Below are 22141 nucleotides of genomic sequence, written 5' to 3'. Positions count from 1 at the left end.
ATAAAAATATTAATGAAAAGGTATTTATAAAAAAAGAAAACTAATTCTTCTCCGTCGATCAGTCCCAGTTAAAATAATAACTTCCGATTTCTTATAAATTTTCCTAAGCCTAATGGAAAACTTCATAGTATTGCAACATTATTTTTTCCATGTGATTGAGGTTGCGTTCGTAAATATTGTTTTAGTTACGGTTGCGTTCACGCGACTCCAATATTATAAATTCTTTAATATTATATCAAAAGTAAATTTATTGGATAGAGAATTGATTTGATATCTCAATCACATCCGCATCAACAACAATACAACGAATTGTTGAAACATTATTCATTCTTTCTATATCAACAAGTCAACTCAAATCCTTTTTTGGCTAATGGAAACTCAGCGATTAAGCTTTATCCGTGCCGCAACACAGGTCCTAGAAAAACCTTATCCTATCCTAATATAAAAGAATATATAAAAATCGTCCTCGTTCGTTTTTATAGTGACAACAGAAATGCAGCATCTGCATAATTATCAACTGCCTAGCTATTACGGTTCACGAGTTGAGATTAGTGAGTTTCCATAATATTATTTTACTCTTTAGTAGTGAGTGTAGTAAGAGACGGAAGGAGAGACAGACATGAAGCAAAGATTTAGTAACAGGGTGAGTCGGTACGGAACCCTTGAAAGTGACGTAGTACCTAGTACGAGTAGTTGGTGTAGTACCCACTTAATCAGGATAAAAAATCTTTTTCAAATAAGCCTTTTCAGACTTTCGTAACGGTTTTACGACTCTAAAAGTTAATATAAATCATAGACAACCACATTTATCACAGTCTGTCCAAAATAAAAAAAAGAGTCAAGTTAGAGTTGGAGTCAAGAGAATTCCGTAGAAATAGGGTAAGTATAGAAGATATTTTAACAAAAAAAAACGACTTCAAAAAGTAAACTATTAAGAAAAAACAATTTACTTCACACGCGTGACGTATTTTCATACCGTTAAGTAGAAATGATGAAATAATAATAATTGAAGTCGGTTTGAAGACACTTATCCGACATCAAAATGATCAGAGGAAGCAAAACAAACTATTAAAAGTAAGTATTTCGTGAGTTATAATCACATAGATGGCCTCACGGATAATATCCCGACAGCATGTCATCGCGATCGTTACACAGGCACGGCCCACAAGGTCTGGGAAGGGCCCAAGTTTATGTAGGTTTTAATCCTATTACAACACTTTGACAGTTGAAATTCGGTTTCGTAATTTATGAATTTACCTTGTACTTAATAAGATTAGTTATTTTTGAGTGGATTCATCATGTATGTTGACTAAACGAATACGTCCTTTTGAGGCAGCGTTCTCATTGGACACGTCGCGAGGAACATTATTTAGGAAAGGATAAAAAAGACAGTGACAGTCTTAAGACAATGCAAATAAAAAAAATCTGAAATTTCCTAAAAATATTTATTTCATTTTCTACTTAAATATCTACCTATAATCACATCAATAAATTAATGCATTTCTTAAAAAAATATGAATTTGAACACTTCAAGTCATAGATCCATTTTGCGCTTTCTAGGTCAATGTAAAATCCAGTGAGGGAACTAAACTTTAAAACTAAAAACCTTTTGGAACTACTCTGGCCTTGGCTCTTAGCCCTGTGAATGAAGAAAAATGGAATTTAATCTGTTGCAACCATTTTTTTAACAAAACAAAGTGCTCCGAACCTTCAGAGCGACTTAAAATTATTTCTTGCACAAGACGTTAGCTTATTTTCCAAGAAAAACCCTATTTTGAATGCCTACTTAACTACTGTTTAAAAGTTAATAGGATAAATAATGTAAAATTAATTTATGTACTGAGAATAGGACTTAGTTTTTAAGCTGTTGCTTAAAAACGTTGCGGTTTTTTAACTTAACTTCTGTATGTCCAAAATGATTTCGATGTTTGCGAGTATCTTAAAAGTCAATAAATCATTGCGAGGGATACCGCATATTGAGTTTGAAAAAAAAAAGTTGGAAAGTTTTTTTATTTTCTTCTAAAGAAAAAATATTTTTCATTACTTTATCTCTGCTCGTGGGATCCCTTTTTTATTTCTACTTAGGTATATTAATTATATTAACAGCATTACTGTAGAACTTAGGAACTGACTCGTAACAAATCTTGTCCTTCGCAACATGTGGAAAAAGGACTAAGAATATTTTATTAATCGCAGCCAAATATGCTTTCTTTTAAAGACATGTTTTCAGATGGCAAAACATTTCATAGATCCTTCGTTTTACTTAGATAAAAAATTATACACATTACTCTCAACATTTTGTTATAATAATATGTTTCATAGTACACGTGAGGAATGTTGTCAACATCTGCGTTTGTCTCCATATCACAATGTTCATCTATAATGTTACTGTGAGATAGGCTCAGTACATTACTGCACAGCCGACACCGCGATTTTATATTCATGTAATTTCACTTTTATACTTTTAGGAATAGAGTTGTTTTTTCATTGGAGATTAACTAGATCAAATCGTTCCAGAGCAAAATGCTAAACGCAATCATTTTTTCAAAACAATTATATGCAATTACCTCTTGTGCCTCAGATGTCCTAAAAGTCAATAGGCAATTGGAACTTCTCCACACGATATCTATTTATCAAATACAATTAATACTGAAAAGGCTTCACCCACAGCCTGACCTCACCCTACGTATATATTTCCACTTCATCCCCATCATTAATATCTGTCAACGTCTTCCAATACACGTACTCCGGTTTCAAACCTTTTGCGCCCAAATAGTAGGGATACTCTTTACTCGTAGCCAAATAGAATATACCCCTCTTACTTCTATCTATACCCAGTCCCATGACTATAGTTTCTAAAGGCACATTACTATAGCAATCAGAATCTCTCGCTTGCTGAATATCCTTACATTTCATCCCGATAAACTTTTTAGGGTTTTTGATAGCTGAAACCCAGAGTGGGAGGATTCTGAAGTGGCTGCATGTCGTTGTGCAAGGATAAAAGCCGATGTCCGAAGGTTGGTACTCCCCACCGTTGACGTAGAAGTCTATGTGTCCCATGGGAGTAGCCATGCCGTAGCCGTCGATATTCGTATGTATGACTTGAACGAAGTCTGCGTTAGACGCGTCCAGTCTATCATTCGGTCCTAAGTTCCGAAAACATGGTCCTGAAGGTTCCAAAGCGGTTAGAGTGGAAATGTTTCGACCGGTCATGGTTTGGTAGTGTCTGGCTATGAAGCTGGCTGTGTGGCAGCCTAGGCTAAAACCTAGGAGTTCTAGTTTTGATGGGTCTAGACCGTTTTGTGTGAGTTGGACTAAAACTTCAGCGACGTGCATGCCCACTGGTCGCATGAGGCGGGTTGCCCTGCAAGGATAGTTAAAACCGTATTAGTGGCAAGATTGGCAAAGGGAAACTGAAATTAGTGTGTATCTGGCTTTAATCTCTAACTCTCTCCGAACTTTTAAATCTAAATTTGCTTATTCTAAGACTCAAAAAAGTAGGTAATTTGCGATTTCGTATCCTACTCTAAAAAATGATTATTTTGCTTGTTGTTTTACTTACAGATGGTAGTGTACGGTGGCAAATCTCTGATAGTCGACGAGGATGACGTTGTATCCCCGCTCTTCGTACTCATTGGCAAACATCGCGGATATCGGCAGGTTCGGGCTGTCCAGGTAACCGATGGCCACTAGAAGAGTTTTCCTGGAATACACACATATTTTTTTAAGCATAAACCATTGATCAATATGTAATTGAGATATAAATTGAAATATTTGCGCACAAGTGATGGTCTGATAATTTGTCACGAATTGAGCTTTCGAGAAATTAAAAAAATTAACAGCGCTAAATATTAACCTTTTAAAGTTAATTCTGGGATCTTTGGCGATGTTCTTGGCGTTCCAGTAGGAGTACTTCTGCCTGGTCCTCCCGTTGCCCTGGACCACGAATGACAGGTACTTCAGCTGGCTCTTGGGGATGAGCGCTGGTTTTGTGGATCCAGGACCTGGCAAGAAGAAGTTTGTTTGTTTAAGTTTGTGCGGAATTTGGTATTCGGAAAATGGGATATGGAAATCCGATTGTCATGGAAGAGTATCAATTACTACATCTCAATATCTAGAATTGTGCTAAAGATAGAATGAAGAATAATTATAAACCTATCAAATCCGTACTATAATATTATAAATGCGAAAGTAGCTCTGTCTGTCTGTCTGTTACGCTTTCACGTCTAAACCACTGAACTGATTTTAATGAAATTTGGTACAGAGATAGAGTTGACCTTGAGAAAGAACATAGGATAGTTTTTATACCGAACTTTTGAAGAGTTCTCTTGGAAACGCGATATAACCGACACAAAACTAGTTGATTATAACTAGACTAAATTAAGAAAAAAAACCGTAATGCTAAACCATTATATGTCATAAACATTTAAGTTTCATATTCATTAAGGTACAAGTTACCAGATTCATAAAATGCATAACAATTTATACAGACAGACCCAGAAACTACGCCATTAACCCAGGTTTCCTGCATAACTCATTTAGCAAGATTGACGCTATTAAGTATGACACATTACCGCATGCGGCAACCTGCACAACAGTCCTGTCACTACGGCTTGTGGAAAGGAATGGCTTAAACATAGGGCTTAACATACCGAGGAGATAAATTAACAAAGAAAACATTAGGAAAACAGACTGTGATGAAAATGCAATAAAAATTGTGTTTTCTTCTTGACCATGTTGTAAAGGAAGACAGAGAAGACGAAACACCGGTTTAGACGAGATCTCTAAAAAAAAACTAAAAAAAATCTTTAGAACTGATAAACATACTTTTACTTCTTAATACTTACAGAATATATTTGAATTATACCCAGACTCAGAAAAAAATGAATCTGCTCCTCACTCAAAACCTGGGCGGGAATCGAATCCAAAACCACGACCTTAGCAGTCAGGGCCACTAATCACTACACCAACAAGTCAGTGCAATTATGAATGGAGTTTTAAAAGGAAGGATAAAGATTTAAGAAATAAGTAGTTTGTACCCGAAATACGTTCAACAAATCAATGACAAATGTCTTCCAAAATTCACTCAAAATGTTGTTACTTTCCTGTTCGATGCATTGAGTCCAATGCCGCTACTTACGACAATCAATCCTTTGAATAACATTAGACTTTATTTGGGCTTGTGATTTATATAGAAAGGTTCATTGTTAAGCAAGGTTCAGGGACAAACGTATTTATTTGAAGTTGAGAAATAGTCAAAGAAAATACGTTATCACTTTAAACAGAAAACCGTCACCTTTTACAAGACTTCTGGATCTCTCATTTTAAAAAGAATACTCAAGATACATAAATGGCATTAAATTTTTGTATAATGCTTATTAAGTACAATGGTTTTAGACAATACGCAACAAATTAAACTAGAAAACAACAGCTAGGAGAACTAAATCAAATTACGCAAGGTGTAGAAGACACCAGTTATACTTTGCAACCACTACTAGATTTAGATTCTAGGTAAATACCAAGTAAAAAATAAGTTTGAAGACTTTGAAGGCCATTCAAAAGAAATGTCCTAACCCAGTCCAATCTAGCGTGGAGCAATGTTTTACGAAAAACACTGCAAGAGTGTATCATTGAGCGGTGATTGTGGTCTGCGGATATATATCGCAATTCACATCCTAAACCAGTATCTATTAGACCACGAAGATTATAATATAATCACATGTCTTACTCATTAAGTTTCCACTCTTTAATAACTTAATGCCGTGTAATATAACTTATTAGCTACATGTATCATTTAAATTGATTTCAAATAACTGCTTAGCTGACACGACGCTATGGAGATTATTGTGTTATTAAAGGGTAATTTTGTGTAAAGAGATTTTAATCCGTAATTTATGGCTTGAAGCTTCCATTTTCTTTGTATTTCATTTATTAATATTCTATAGTTATCCGATTAATATCTTAAGGATGTGTGTGTGTGTGTATGTTTGCAACTTCTTTACTCTAAACGATTGGACTAGACTTGAATTGAGACTGGTTGTTGCATTGTGAACAACGGGTCTTACTTTTGCACTTTGAACCAACCCAAAACTATATTTACAATACAAATTAATCACCCATCTAACTTATGAAACAATTAAAAGGATTCTCCCAAGAAACCAATGTTAACCTTATATTTTTTGTAGTACCATAGTCAATAAATTGGCGTCCAGCCACTCATTGTCTATTGATTGTCAGGTTTCTTATAATACAAATTGAGGAGTGTGAGCATGTAGTGTGGGATAGAAATGGTGGATAACCTTGGTTTGTTGATTTAAATTTTTGCCTCTAATTCATTTTCCTTTTTTTTAACTTACTTATTGAGCTTTTTGGTTTCATTCGTCTTCTGCATGCTCCTATAGCGCAAAGCTTGATCTTATTAAACAAAAAAACTGTCGACAATTTTTGATACTTTTAAATAAATGTATTGTCACATCGGGGATCAAACCTGCGACATTTGACGTCTTGGTAATTGACGTGTGGAAGAATCAAAAATTTTATTCACCAAGACAGCATCGTTCTAAATTATATTTCGTGCTTTCTTCATACTTACAATTAGACATCAAACCAGCCGGGTATCCAAACTCAGCTCTGGAATCCATAACACAACTATAATCGGGCACAATACTTAAAAAAGTAATGGCACAAAACACAAAGTTCAGCATTTTCACCGCTGATTCAAAATTTACAATCAGTAATCGAATTTTAATTAATTATTATTTAATATTTCCTTCTCAATATAACAAAAGCTGTCAACTTTTCTTTCACTTTGTAATAAAGAAAATATTTTTGACTTTTCATACTAGTTTTTGCGCGTAATTTTTGTTATCACTTGAGGCGACGGCCGCGCACTTATACAGCCAATTTCAAACTGGCTGGATGCTTTAAAACGAGCGGAGATATTGTGAAAACCTTAAGAATTTCGCGATTATCTAAGAAGATAGTGTTTATAATTTTAGGTAATTATTATTTTAATTGTGACGTGGTTAATTGATATCAGAGGTTTTTAAAGGGATCGTGGACCAAGAAGCGATCTTTCTAAGAGAGGAAATCTGTATTTGTGTAGATTTTTTGATGGCATTACGCAAAAAAAAAAACCCTAATATTGTTGAGATTTTTTATTCTTCATTTCATTTTATTACCTTCTAGAATTAAAACTTCTTGTACAACATTTAGTTCTAAAAAATATTTTTTACTTTCTATCAGATCAAGGCTTGTTCGCTTTTTCTGTGTTTATATAGGGCACAGAGCTATTCGTGCAAGTTTCGTTAAAGGTTGCTCGGGTCAGCCGCTCGCTCTACTCTGTCTGACATTACCAAGGTTTTAATGAAGACTGCGCTTTTGAAAGTCAATTTAGCGTTTGATTTAAATTTCTTGTTTGAAGTTAGAGCTACCTAAGTACTGCGTTTTTTAATGCTTTATGCTTGATTTATACTTACCAACTAACGCCTTAAAATCCCAAAATGATTGAATTACTTACACATGTGAGAGGATAAAATATTAAAGAAAATTTCAAGAAAATTAATTTAATTAAAATTACTTCAACAGGTTTTGCGTACAGTAAATCTTAAGTGTAGAATTAAACGTCACATGAACTAGAAAACTTACCAAAAGTAGATAACTGGTTATCGAAGACGGTATTATGGTATGTTAAACTATTGTTTTCACTTGAATTCATGAGAGAGGCATTTTAAATAGGCCGTTTTTATTATTAGGAGGTTAGGAGAATTGTCTCAGTGCCCATTGAAAGGGACAATTATGTAAGTCAAAAATAACTTTTTTTTTCAGCTCTACTAACTTCAATCTTCTTGCTTCCTCTCACATTTGACAATTAAATAAACATCATGACATTTATATTTTCGTTCATTATTCTTGCATACAGCCGAGCCTCTTAAATATATTAACACGTATTTGTTAATCTAGAATAACTGATCTTCAGTCTTTAAACAGTCTTCTCCTGGTCTCGGTCCTGCAGATCCCTCCCTCGCAAGGGTACTCTCCCTTCAAGGGGTACTCATGGGGTGGCTTTGGTTTGTACCAGGACTTGTTGAGCTGGTTCAGCATCAACATCTCGAACTCCTGCATGTGGGTGGGAGCTGGTGATACCAGCTGAAGAGACGCCGTTATGATGGTTAGGAATAGCTGGAATTAAATATAAATATTTTATTAATATTCCATAACTCTCACACATCGCCATCTAGTCATAATATACAGAATTATGTGTACTAGATAACTGATAAACATACCTACATATTTATTTATACATGTACGTTATAAAAAATACATTCAAACATGCAACGATACCGTACTCATAACACAAACATTTGTCCTGGGTGGAACCAAAATATCGAACTCACGACCTCACGTATCCCGGCTAGATACCAGACCCCAGAAGAAAATGAGTCTTACAAAAATATATTGTTCATATTAAAAAAAGTTTTTCGATTTTATAGTTTTAAAGTATAAATTAATTGATTTATGTAATGTGCTGCCTGTACCCAGAAATTACACTATCTATATCTATATCTATACTCTATACTTATTAATATATAAAGCTGAAGAGTTGGTTTGTTTGTTTGAACGCGCTAATCTCAGGAACTGTTGGTTCAAATTGAAAAGATCTTTTTCATTTTTTTTTTGTATTAAATAGACCATTCATCGAGGAAGGTGTTAGGCTATATACCATCACGCTGCGACTAATAGGAGCGAAGATACAATGGAAAATGTGGAAAAAATCAGGGCAGGTATAAAGCATCTTCTAACCACGCGGATGAAGTCGCGGGCAACAGCTAGTAAAACATAATGTTGTACAAATTAAATAATTACTTTATTATTGCCCCATGATCCCTGCAGCAGTTGATCCGAACCTTGGATATAATTAATTGAATAGTTGCAATAATTAGACACAATACAAGGTTCACACGAAAACTGACGGATTTCCATGAATCTACATGATTAAGTTGCATTGTTCACATATTTATTTAGGCTTATGTGATTAGGCAATAATTAAGTAAATTTTTGTAAGTTTGTAATTAAATTTAGTAGTTAGGTACACATGTAAAATGATTGGTGTTGTCCAGTTATAAAGCTTTTCGTTTTTTTTCTTTTAATGTATTTGGCTTTTATTTATTTACTTCGAAGGGTTTTTAATGTTATTTGTATTGCAAATGGTTTTATTCAAATATCTCTATACGAACGAATAATTATTTTTATTACAAAGCTATTATTACTTCCTACAAAGGTTAAAGGAAAACTTTAATAATTCATCTGGTAATCCCTAAACGAAATAAAGTGAGGTGTTTAATTGATAACGAAAATAATAACTTTAAAAATAATTAATTAGGTACCTATACATACATAACGTATTTATCCTGCTTCTACTGGTTTGTTACTTATTATTTGATAAATAATAAAAAAAAAACTGTTTTATGAATTTATGTTTATAGAATGTTTGTTTTAAATGGAGATAACTACATCAGTTTTTATGGGGAATTTCCTAAAAAACATTTTATTCAATAAAAGAGTTCTTCGAGCTGCGATTGTTAGCAGAATGATCATTTGATCTTTAATCGAAAATAAGACATTTTCAAGTTGAACTACGCGATTTTACCAATACTTTTGCACAATTGGGTTTTCATCCTGATGTTATTGTTATTTAAGTCGAAATCTAGAACAATGCTAATAACTTTACTAGAACAATAACTTGACAAAAAAACAGTTTTGTTTGTCAGACACACATATCAGAGACATGTGGAGCCCTTTATGACTGATGCCTGCCGGCAGCGGAAAGAGCTACCACAGCTCCATTGCACAAAGGGCAAAAGAAGGAATATCTGTGGGGTTAAGTCAGTAAAAGACTTACCTTTTACCTTCCGCATAACCCAAAATGGGAGGAGTCATGTGATGACCCGTCTGATATGAAAACTAGATCATAATAAACAAAAAGTACTCACCAAAATATTCATGTTGGCGTCTCGGTACATTTTAATGCGGAATAAAGTTTGTTGTAGTTTAAATACGCAGCACACGACACACATCCGATGTGGACGATCAGCTGTAAATCCCGTTATCTTTGCTCGTATATACATGTAGAGCGGCGAACATCATGACGCAAATCTATACTAATAATATAAAGCTGAAGAGTTTGTTTGTTTAAACGCGCTAATCTCAGGAACTACTGGTTCAAATTGAAGAAATCTTTTTGTTTTTAATAGACCTTTCATCGTTTTAGGTTTTAGGCTACATAACATCACGCTGCAACTAATAGGAGCAAAGATATAATGGAAAATGTAGCAAAAACGGGGAAAAATATTCATTTTCGATTGCTTCCATTCAAATATTCTTAACTTATTTCTAACTAACCTAACCAAACCACGCAGACGAAGTCGGGGCCAACAGCTAGTTCTTAATATAATTGATTTCAGAGCTAGGAAGTGGTGGCGAGACGACCTCAACGCTTACCGCGCGGGCTGGTTCCATGCGGCCCAGAATATAGAGTCGTGAAAGGATTTGGGAGAGGCCTTTGCCCAGCTGTGGGATACAGTGGGCTAGAGGAAAAAAAGATTTCATACAGATTTTTTGAATGGAATATTCTAGATATTTTTATTGTTAGCGCCACACGGAATACTAGTTGACACGTCGTTACAAATAAACTTTAACGGTCCATCCGTCATCACGTTGTAACTCATGAATTATGCTAGCTAGACAAAAAAAAATCACAAATGCTGTAATACTGACACTTATATAACAAAAAATAACATTGTTTTATCAAGAAAAACATGCAACCGACTTCAAATTAAAAGAACTGAGCCAAACTTGATCTAATTTGTATGGGACAGAAATGACCTTTATTTCACGTTTTAATTTCCTTTATTTCGTATTGATAACCTTAACAGCCTTCTTTGTGACCACATCCTAATTTTATAAAGAGCGGTATTAATGAGGCTGCGAGTCATACAAAACGTTAGTACCTACAATGTCAATGTTGTCTGTTTTGGAGATCGTAAACAAATGCGCACGCGCAATCTGTGTCAGATGATTCACGAACATGTACCTGTTTGTGAAGTTTAATGACTTCTTTATAAATTTTTCAAATATTAACTATTTTTTGAGATTTATACTGTTATTTAGTGCTACATCACTATTTGAAAATTGAAAGGTTTTTTATCAATAGATCCATCCTTAAGTCCTTTGTGCCATGACCAGGAATAAAAGCAGATTTTATCTGCCTGTCTGCATTTTCCTGTTATATTAAACCACTAAATCGATATTAATAAATTTAAGCTTAGCTAGTATAGGCTATTAAAATAAAGGATAAAAGTTAATCGTTTTTAATTTTTTTTTGTTTCAAAATGAATATCTTACACACAACAATGTTGAGTTGACACTAAAACATGTTGTGTTTTTCAGTAGCATAAAAATTATACCTAACTGATTTTTTATGACACAAAGAATTATATACGAAAATAAATAATCAATTACCTCCAGTTTAACGAACCTGTAGCAATCAATTGACACACACACACACACACATATACTCGACTACCACTTAAATGTACTATCAACCTACTAAGTTAGCATCAAATACTAAGTCATTGATTACGCAACAAGCACTGCTCACCTATTTCAACATAACAGGGGTGATGATATAGAAACAATTGGCAGCAAATTATAGAGTGTTTTACATGCAAATACGTAGTTTATGTGACATCCGTTGGAAAATCCAAACTGTTACGATAGCTGTAATACTGTGATAATCGGGTCATATTTGGTAACATTGAGTATTGGTCATTATAGCCTAATTACAGCCTACTCAAGTGACAGTTCCACAATCATTGATGTCAATGTATGGGTATGTCTCGTTGCAAGTCAGGGCCCCGAATCTGCTATTTATAATGGCCGAAGCATGGGGTTTTTTTTCCCAAATCTGTTTCTATTTTTGTAGATTTATTAAGTTCCTATATAGAGGCATTCGCTTTCTAAATCTAAATAACAATATTATATAAGGCTAGCTGTTGCCCGCGACTTCGTCCGCGTGGTCAGAAGATATAAGTTATGATTTATACACATTTCACGTTTTTTTTCCACATTTTTCATTGTATCTTTGCTCCTATTAGTCGCAGCGTGATGGAATATAGCCTTAAACCTTCCTCGATGAATGGTCTATTCAACATAAAAATATTTTTTCAATTTGAACTAGTAGTTCCTGAGATTAGCGCGCTCAAACAAACAAACAAATCTTCAGCTTCATATATTAAAAAAGTATAGAGTACAGATTTAAAAACGATCTTCTTCCAAGAGTGTTCTTTATGATTTTTACTATTCGTCTCACGGAGCCCCTGACCATGTACCCCAACTACAAACCACAAGCTTGTGACACCCGTTGGTCCTAACTCTCCAACGTTGACATTTGACAGTCGTCAAGTCATTTAATACGATGTATGAAGAGGTCACACTGAAGATATAACTTTCAAGATGTCGCATTGTTCTATCTGGGTAACTCTTGTAAAGGAAATTGTTAGGCCACTACGACATGCTTTATTATTTGTTTCATAGTTATTGCATATTATTATGCAAGCTACTGACCAAACGGTGTTAAAGACTATTTGTTTTTGCATTTTATTTTGCACTACCTCGCCTGCGTGCGTGGGCAAATTGAAAATAATCCCACTCTCACAAATCGGGATAAAACTATCCTACAGGAAGTTTCGTCTAAGTCCGTTCAGTGGTTTTTGCATTAAAACGAACAAATATCCATACATATAAACCTTCGCGTTGTTAATAGTAGGAGTAGGATAGTATGATCATTTTCACCTATAATAGGGACAGATTTTTGATCAGTGACGGTCTTTAAGACAGCGGTAAGTATAATAACTAAACAATTATATATAAAAAGCTTCATAACTCAGATCTGTGATTGATAATCAATTATCCAATAATTTATTTGGATACTAGGATCTTCTTTGATTAATTGCAGCCTTTCACCAACAGACAAGATTAATTACTGAACATCTGAGTATAACTTTCCAATTTTGAATATTACATTGACTAATCCACTTTATCAACCTGCACTCTGGTATCTTAAAACAAGAGAGTGCTATTGAGTAAGAGAGATGGCGCTCTACGAATAAGAATCCCCGACTCGCTTCCACACTGTAAACAGTCCAATAGTTAGTTTTCATAGTAAGTGGGTTAACCTCAAAACTGTCTCCGAAAACACAAGATCATTAAGTTTGAACCTTGAGATGTAATGAGCTGTCTACACCCATGTTTATAAGTAGCGTGATCATATCGCAATTCTGTTGTAAACGTGTGTTTGACAAGATCGACATGAAATGTTAGAATTGTTTGCGCGGATGTGAAGTAAGAAGTGATTATGGTAGTATAGAGCTATATACTAGATACTATATGGCTATGTACCACTTTCGGAAGACACGTTAAATTGTGGGTCCCGGGCAGTCTGGCTGTTATTCATACATCTTTGACAGTCGTTACAGGTAGTCGGAACCTTCAAAAGTCTGACAACCAGTCTAACCAAGGGGTATCGTGTTGCTCAGGTTACTGGGTTGAGGAGGTCAGATAGGCAGTCGCTCCTTGTAAAACACTGGTAATAAGCTGAATCCGGTTAGACTGGAAGCCGACCCCAACATAGTTTGGAAAAGGCAGGCCAGTGAGAGTTTTATACTAGACTTAGTAGCTACCGATTAGGCACTGCAGGTCTATATCACGTGTTATGGTCTATATAGATTTGTTCAGAATCAAAGGGTTGCGTTCCAAAGGATAAAACTAAATTATGTTACTGAGGCAATCTTGTCAGTCGGTCTGTTATCAGGCTGTATCTCATGAACCGTGATAGTATGACAGTTTTTTTAGGAATGATGTATTCCTGTTGACGTTATAACAAGAAACATGAACTGAAGATCGAGGTAAAGCAACCGTTGTTACGGTAAAAAAAGATGTCAATTAATTTAACAAATAAAAACATCTAAATTTATTTGACAAACACCAATTTATTTTTCTTTAGCCCATGCTAGTTTTGCCCGCGGATTCTGTTGCGGGTTAGAAATTAACTGCGATATTATGTGGTGATCAGCTTTAAGTAACACTAAAGAATAAATCGTGTGAATATAATAAGAAAATGATTTTTGTGAGTTGTTTAACCCATATTAATATTTTAATGCTGAAGAGCTTCTATGTTTGAAAGAACTACAGGTATTAAAAAAACTCTCAGCGTTAGATAACCCATGTATCGAGTTTCCATGATATAATTATATATACCACCTTGCCATGATTAATAGGGGCAGAGCAGTACAAGATCGGGCGTGCTCTATTGATCCGATTGAAAACCTTCTATCTTACATCTTCATAACCTGATATCTAATGTCTGACCAGGCTAGTGGTAGTAGACCTTAGACCATAGTAACAATATGTTACTAATCGAATATGTTATGTAATAACTGTATAATCTACACGGTACAACTATATTCTAATCATATCTAGTTAATGTCATAAAAATAATCAGTTCAGTGATTAACTGCAAAAAAACTGAATTATTAAGTTGAAATCTCGTTAATCAAATCCCTGTTTATCGAATTTAAATTAGGTTAATGATCTAAGGGTCTGTGCACAGATTGGATAAAGAAGAGAAAACAAAATGTGACTGATACTTTACTGTCGTCGTTCAAAAGTTCAAAACCCTTTAAAAATTGTCAGATAAGCTCGTTTTAAATGTGGTATTGTCAATAGATCATAGATAGGTAAATGCCTCTACACTATTGTGACAGATGTCATGATGATCATGCTCTCGTCACAAATACTTCGAATACAACTGGGCTCCTTAAAAGAATTGCCAGCAAAAGGAATTCCTCGGAGAGTTAAAACCCCTATTGGAATAGTCTTGTATTAAGCCGACGTGAAAAGTTTTGCTCCGTTTATTTCTTAAGGAAACAAATGATTAGTGTAAATATAGTACAGAAATTGGAGGATAATTTTATGATAATTAAGTTTAAGTGAGTGGTTAGGAACTTGTCTCGCTTCTGTTTTTATTACCTATCTTTGATCTTTGCTTTTTGCAAATTTATTTGCTGTTATGATGTTGTAACAAACATCGACATGTACGGAAAACGTGAACAGTTTTTTTTTGATAATCTACTCTAAAAAGCTACAGTGTGTAACAAGCCTAAATGAAACTATTTCTCTATAAAATGTGTGGAATTTCGCAATATGTGTGTCAATCCGTCACTGAGCGAACAAAATGGCGGCGCTTCCCGCCTTTTTCGTTTTGTACTTCTTTTTTAATTTATCGTTTGGATACACTTTATTAAGTAAGTAAATTTTAATAAGTTTGTGTGTCTTTGACACCTTAGCTTTGAAAGGCTGCATCTGGAGCTTCTAGAAATTCTTTTTTGTTTCTTTTTACGAGGTATACATTATTATTTGCTAGCCTCATAAATATTTATTATCCAGATGGATTTCGTTACCTTATCTCGTGTCATTTATTATATTTGATCAGTAATTATTTTTCGATAGCTTTTATGAACCTCTACAGACTTGCTGCTATAAAACAGCGACACTTACCTACATTTATTTTGGGACTATTTTTTTGTTACAGAGGACGAAGAATATGAGATTGTCTGGCCATCAGTATACCACTTTAAAGGGGAGAAGCTAGACTTTAAATCAACGTTAAAAGAACCCTTTGAAATTTGGTAAGTCATTCCTCTTCTGTATTAATACCAGCCTCTATAGCCAAGTAAAAAAAATATATTGTATTCTAATTCAATTTCTGTTACATTCTGATGAGTTTGAATGCATATGGAAAAGTTTTAATTATGATAATTGTAAAACTGGCCAGAAACCACAAAAAATACAGATTTCTAGAGGAAACAGTCGCGGCCTTTTCCAAATGGGATCTTTAGAACACAGTTTATTAAAAAAAATGTGAAAAAAATTAAGTGATGATATTTATGCAGTTTTTGAGATATTTAATAACGTTTTTGTCATCCTCAGGTACAATAGTGAAACAAATCGTTCCCGCATAGACTTCTACGGAGGAAATGTCAAGAAGTATTACTATGGAGACACCGGCAATGTATTCTCGGTAAGGCAAACTTCTTTTTTTATGGTCCTACGCATACGCATTTTGATCGATTAATCACAATTCTATCGATCACCATCTCCTTGCAGTCGATTTAGGTTTTCATAAATTTTTTTGAACTAAAAGTCACCCTCGTTCCGCATTTCCCCTCCTTCTACTTTTTCTTGTTATTTCGGTCATCAGTCAGGGAAAAAAATAGATCTACCGACACCTCTCAAACTAGTAATATTTTGCTTGTGAGAACGATAGTCGTTATCACAACTCCAGTGGTAGATGTCAAGATATTCGTTCGAAGTATTTATCTAAGCAGTTTCAATTCGTTTGTTAGATTCACCCGGTGACCACTGAGGAGGTGACCAATGAGCAGGTCTGCTACGAGACCAGCGACGAGGATGAGCAGTATGACTTCCTACCCGACGTCTCCGAGTTGAACTATACTGGTAAGTTTGAGTATGTAAAATATTATTAATTTTAACTGAATATTTAAACCATATTTTAGAACACAATTTATTGTTTTGTTTTTGTTTTATGCAGCAAATTGTTGAAAAATAATTGGATAGCTATTTTTTGGTCATGTAAGTACTGCATACGTCAATTGGTAAAAATAGGTCCGATTAAGTAGAAAAATAGACTATCCAATATGCAAAGGAAATTGATCCCCCATCAAAAGTTGCTCTTCAACTTTTATTTTTTCTTAAACCGGCAACAAAACACACTTGTGAAAATTTACACTGTATGTCTGTTACGGTTAATGAGATATAGCTTAGGTATACACGGTCAGACATTGGAGTATGATTACGGTGTTCCATTTTAATCAATTGAAAAAAAAAAAACAAAACTAAGCTTTTCTAAAGCACAATGTGAAAGTTATTTAGAAGCCGTAGTGGTAGTTTAGTATCAAATTATGATTCAAGGTCAATCGATGAGGATCTACGACAAGGTGGTGGACATCTGGAGCAGCAGCGAGGCGTACGAGGACCGGCTGGTGCGGGAGACCACGCTCTACGTGTTCAAGACGAAGGAGGGCGTCGATATTCCTGTACAGTTAGTACTACTTCTATCAAGTTTTCAAATTTTTTATTGCTCTTTTTCTAGTTCCCATTCAAAATATTACTAACAAATTAACCCAACACTACAAATTGATGCCACGGGAACAAAAATCGGGATGAAAACTATCCTATGTGTTCATTATGGTTAAAAACTATCTGTGTACCGAGTATCGTCTAAGTCCATCAGTACTTTAGTAGTAGTAGTCTATGCGTTAGTTACAGTTTGTGCCAACACATGTGCTATCTTTTACCTGACTCTCATATCCCGATGGGACGGCAATCCATCTCAATCAGCACGAACCAAATTTTTGTTTCTAAAAAAATATATCACAGCGACAGAATAACTTTAGTTTTAGAGCCTACTACCCAAATTCAAAGTTTAAAAAAAAATGGTCAAGTATAAAAAGCGGTTTTAATTAAGTTCTTGTACCACAAGTTCATTAATTTGAAAATTTGGTGTGTTGTACAAAATGTAGGGCCAACCTTTGTTGGGTTTTCCCTAATATAAGTTGTCTTTCCAGAGAGGTTACCAAGGAGTACAACTTCATTATTGGCGAAGTTACTGGACACGTCATCACCAATTACTTCGACTTCAAGGACACGGTCGACGAGGACGATGTCACCGTTGAAGACGGTAAGACGATGAGCTTATTAGATATCGTTAGAAGTTATGCTTTATCGAATATTTAGTTATGCGATTTATACCTATAATTTGACATGACAATAATGTACTTAATACGATTGTAATTTTAGTAAATTTTAGCACTATGTTAAACTTGCATACTGTGAATACGATGAAATGTGTATAAGGACTAAACTGTAAAGTTTGAACAACTGTAATGTACCCTAATTTTTGCAAATAAATAAATAAATCAATGATAATCAATATCACATTACAGTATAATAATAACTAGATGTAACAGAAAACGTTATTTGAATAAAAAAATGGATTTTAAAAATTGATGTTGTCCTATTCAGCCTATTCTCAGAGCTAGCTGATACACACAAAAATTCATGAGAATCAGTCGAGCCATTTCGGAGAAGTTCAATTACGTACATCGACACGATTTTTTCTTATATAACAATTAATTTAATTCATCACCATTCATTAAAGTAAACTGTTCTGGTAATTTCTAGAAGATGAATGTGGTATCTATTACATCGGTAAAGACTTCAAGAAGGATATGAAGCTGTTCCATCCGAGCATCCCCAAGGATGTGGACAGAGCCTTCGACATGTACGCGAACCACCACAGCAAGGTCTACCATGAGAAGGAGCATCTCAAGAGGAAGAGGATCTTTGAGAAGAACTGGAGGTAGGGTTAAGGGTTGTATGTTATTATTACAAGCATGGAATGTCCCACTGCTGGACAAAGGCCTCTCCATTCTTTTTCCACTTGTCTTTCTCAAGAGCCGTGAGTGAAAAGAAGAGTTGTACAGCTTCCAGAAATTTTCACCATACAGGAATGTTATTATGAATGACGATGTAAGCCTAACGGAAAACGCAAAAATAAAGTGTGGCTTTCAGTAAACTGTCAATTAACGACACCAAAATGGCGGTCATTTATGTAATTATCCAGATTGTTTATGTTCGCCAACACGTATTAGGGTGAGCTTTGATTTTTACTTATTAAATCCAGTGATAATAATGATATATCAGTGAACATTACTACAGTTTTCTGTTGTCTTTCCAAAAAACTAGAGTCATCAATTTATTAAGTCTCTCATTTGATAAGGTAAAATCGTAACTAAAAATCTCTTGATACCTCATTCAATTCAAGTTGTCACTTAATCACCTGAATTCCCTCCAGAATGGTAGAAAACCACAACCGCCAGAACTTGGGCTTCAGGCTGGAACTGAACAAATTTTCCGACTGGACTGATGAGGAGCTGAAGCTATTGTCAGGAACCCGACCTTCCAAGCACGCCTACCCTGAGATGCAGGAGTTCCCCCACACCCTCACCGAGGTAGACGAGCTGGTGCAGGAGCTGCCTCAAGACTTCGACATGAGGGTGTTGGGAGCTATCACGCCTGTTAAAAGTGAGATATTATTTAAGTTAATATTTACTTCTTATCTCAACCCTCAATTTAGCATATGGAGGTCCACTGCTGGACTGCTGGACATAGGCTTCCCCTGCCGCACCCGATCTCTACGCCTCTCGCATCCAGTCCAAGCTAGCTACCTTTTTAGGTCATCGGCCCATTGGTCGGAAGGACGTCATAATATTCAGACAGCTTTGTATATAGACAATAGCTCGTTGCAGTCGGTCATGGTTACAGCTGGTCATGGAATAGTTCTCTCCTAGATAGACCAGTCTCATTCTTTATGTATTAACTTTGTTGTGTTGGTGTAAAATGTATTTATTGGTAAAAGCTTAAACGCATCAACTTGAAACAAAGTAAAAATTGTAAACGTTTTTGATAAGTTTAAAGTAAAGAAGCTTTTTAATTTTGAATAAATGAAAATGATCTATAAATGGAGTACTGAAAACTTTAACGTTGGAACTATAAATATAAACGAACTGTTGTCATAAATATTCATGACTTTTCGAAACTAATTGGTTATGAAAAGGGTTTTCATTGAACATAAAATATTAAAATGGATTTTATTCGCAAAGTTTGAACGAACTAGTTCATAACTTTTACACTCCTGATCGTCAAACTCATCGACTTTCATTTTTAAAGGTTATGTTAATTTAATATGAAATTATGAATACTCTAAACAGCAACTCTTCAGTTTCGTTAAAAATTAATTAATTTCAGAACCATCTGAATTTTAGTTAATAATTCTAATTTTCGAAATTTTTGCTACTACTTGCAAAAGAGAGAATTTGGGATGGAGCCACATGCATCATAAAATATATACATTTTTTCATCAGACCAGGATGCCTGTGGCTCTTGTTGGGCCTTCGCCACCACCGCGGCTGTTGAGGGAGCCCTCGCCAGGAGTAACGGAGACAGGCTGCTGGACCTCAGCGAGCAGTCGCTGGTCGATTGTGCTTGGGGGTGAGTAGAGAAAGCGTTAAAAGTAGACCAGGAGACTAAGATATACCTTTTCTGCAACATTCAGTAATTTGGTAAGGTCGAAATAAGGTTTTTTGGACAAGTGTAGAAACTTAAATAGACTGAAAAAAAAAGTTTTGTCAATTTTCATTAACTAGAAAAGCCCGTAAGCACAAGTGCTAGAGAAGCGAGACTTTGTAATCCATGTGAAAGATTTTCTTTAATTCGTGTGGCAAAGATACCCGAAAACTTCTCTAAAACTGTGTGTATCTAATGCTCAACCCTTTTATTTGTCGTATTTCAGCTATGACAACCTGGGCTGCAGCGGTGGCACCCTGGACGGCGCCATGAAGTACGTGCTCACACACGGCATCCCCACGGAGATGGACTACGGAGTCTACACTGCTAATGTAAGTTCTGGACCTTATGTGCCCTCAATATAATGAGCTGGTCATATATTAAATACTACGTAATGAAATCTGTTTGCTAACTATAACTATGCGTCAAGAAAATTATATTCGACTAATTCGCCAAAAGAAAATATGCAAATAATTTATCATCCGCAGATATCAACATTTCTGAATGAGGCAGATTTTATTTTTTCTACTGTTCTCAGAGAAAGTTGTAAGGACATTTGCGATCATACAAAATTCGGACTATTACTAGTTACAAATATAATAAATATATTTTTTAATTTAAACATTAAAGCACAATTTATGTACATTGCACAAGGCATCATCAACCAGTCATCATTAAAAAATACCTGCACAACAGTATAAATGTATACATAATTATGCTAGATGGAACCTGTCTTTCTGTATGTCAGGATGGTTACTGCGGCATCAAGAACATGTCCACCACATACAAGATCCGCGGTTTCGCGCAGGTCACCCCGCACAGCCCGAACGCACTCAAGGTGGCGCTCTACAAGTACGGACCCGTCACCATCGGCATCCACGCCAGCTCGCTCATGAAGAACTACGCTAACGGAATATACTACGACTTCACTTGGTAAGACATCTGGGTGCATGAGGATTTTATGGCGTAGGCATAATATGTATACTAAATTTCAGGTAACTGTGTTTGGGCAAAATAATAGTTTAATGAATGGTAGATTTTTTAGAAGTTCACTGTTTTAAACTTTTTTGCAGTTTTTGATATTCAGTTTCTGTTCAAGGAATATATTCCACTTAATGCTGGCTGTTCTATAAAAGATCCTTGAAAATACGTTTATTTGTTACCTATTAGTTATAATTAACATCAAAACTTAAAACTAGCGGATTATATGAGACCGTCTGCTGACGGACGGACAGATGGACAAAACGAGCAGACCGCCATTGTTAGGGTTCCGATTGTGCTCTTTAAATACGGCACTCACAAAACGGCTGTTGGAAAGTGTTAGATCTGTATAAAAATACAGCCAGTTACACCATTGAATAAAAACACTTATCCTCTTTCCCTTTAGTGACTGGGAAGGAGGTATGAACCACGGAGTGACAGTCATCGGGTACGGAGTTCGTGACGGTGAGGAGTACTGGCTGGTGAAGAACTCCTGGGGTGAGGACTGGGGAGAGGACGGATACATCCTCATGTCTGCCAAGAACAACAACTGCTTCGTGCTCGACTCGCCGTACTACCCCATTGTTTAAATAATATTTAATATAAATCCCACGTGTTTTTGAGTTGGTTATTTCATTTTATTAAGTAACATTAAAACAATAAAACCTTACTGATCTGGATGATCATCGTTGCGGCCGTTTGCAAAGTAGGTGGTGTGACAGTGTTATCAGAAATGCGGGGCGCATGTGGCCCGACATTGCAAAAGATAGAGTCACTCAGACACAATAACCAGGCTTTCAAAATTGAACCACCTTTTTAAGCAAATGTTGTTGACTTCTTGGATAATATTTCAAAATGTTTTCTCTGAACTTATGTACTTATTATTTTGATATTA

The 22141-nt window shown here is 35.3% G+C and overlaps 3 protein-coding genes across 3 annotated transcripts; 1 reads left to right on the top strand and 2 right to left on the bottom strand.

Moving 5' to 3' along the window:
* Positions 1 to 2104: 2104 nt before the first annotated feature.
* LOC113493854 (lipase member H-A-like) lies at positions 2105 to 6702 on the bottom strand. The gene is made up of 4 exons (XM_026871886.1): positions 6593 to 6702; positions 3857 to 4004; positions 3563 to 3703; positions 2105 to 3364 (listed from the first exon to the last, which is right to left on the bottom strand). The coding sequence occupies exons 1-4, from the start codon at positions 6639 to 6641 to the stop codon at positions 2683 to 2685; spliced, it is 1020 nt and encodes a 339-aa protein (XP_026727687.1). The 5' UTR covers positions 6642 to 6702; the 3' UTR covers positions 2105 to 2682.
* Positions 6703 to 7549: 847 nt separating this feature from the next.
* Positions 7550 to 10191, bottom strand: LOC113493856. Its single transcript, XM_026871888.1, has 2 exons — positions 9993 to 10191; positions 7550 to 8181 (listed from the first exon to the last, which is right to left on the bottom strand). Exons 1-2 carry the CDS (start codon positions 10125 to 10127, stop codon positions 7975 to 7977), a joined length of 342 nt encoding a protein of 113 aa, XP_026727689.1. The 5' UTR covers positions 10128 to 10191; the 3' UTR covers positions 7550 to 7974.
* A 4847-nt stretch (positions 10192 to 15038) lies between these two features.
* Positions 15039 to 21869, top strand: LOC113494457 (cathepsin K-like). The gene is made up of 12 exons (XM_026872795.1): positions 15039 to 15362; positions 15650 to 15746; positions 16048 to 16138; positions 16464 to 16575; positions 17050 to 17179; positions 17706 to 17818; positions 18322 to 18499; positions 18995 to 19224; positions 20064 to 20190; positions 20492 to 20597; positions 21014 to 21198; positions 21653 to 21869. Exons 1-12 carry the CDS (start codon positions 15293 to 15295, stop codon positions 21834 to 21836), a joined length of 1623 nt encoding a protein of 540 aa, XP_026728596.1. The 5' UTR covers positions 15039 to 15292; the 3' UTR covers positions 21837 to 21869.
* Positions 21870 to 22141: the final 272 nt, after the last annotated feature.

The sequence above is a fragment of the Trichoplusia ni genome, chromosome 5 (genome assembly GCF_003590095.1).
Source record: "Trichoplusia ni isolate ovarian cell line Hi5 chromosome 5, tn1, whole genome shotgun sequence".
In the NCBI taxonomy this organism is placed as follows: domain Eukaryota; kingdom Metazoa; phylum Arthropoda; class Insecta; order Lepidoptera; family Noctuidae; genus Trichoplusia; species Trichoplusia ni.
This window is presented reverse-complemented; position numbering and strand designations above follow the sequence as displayed.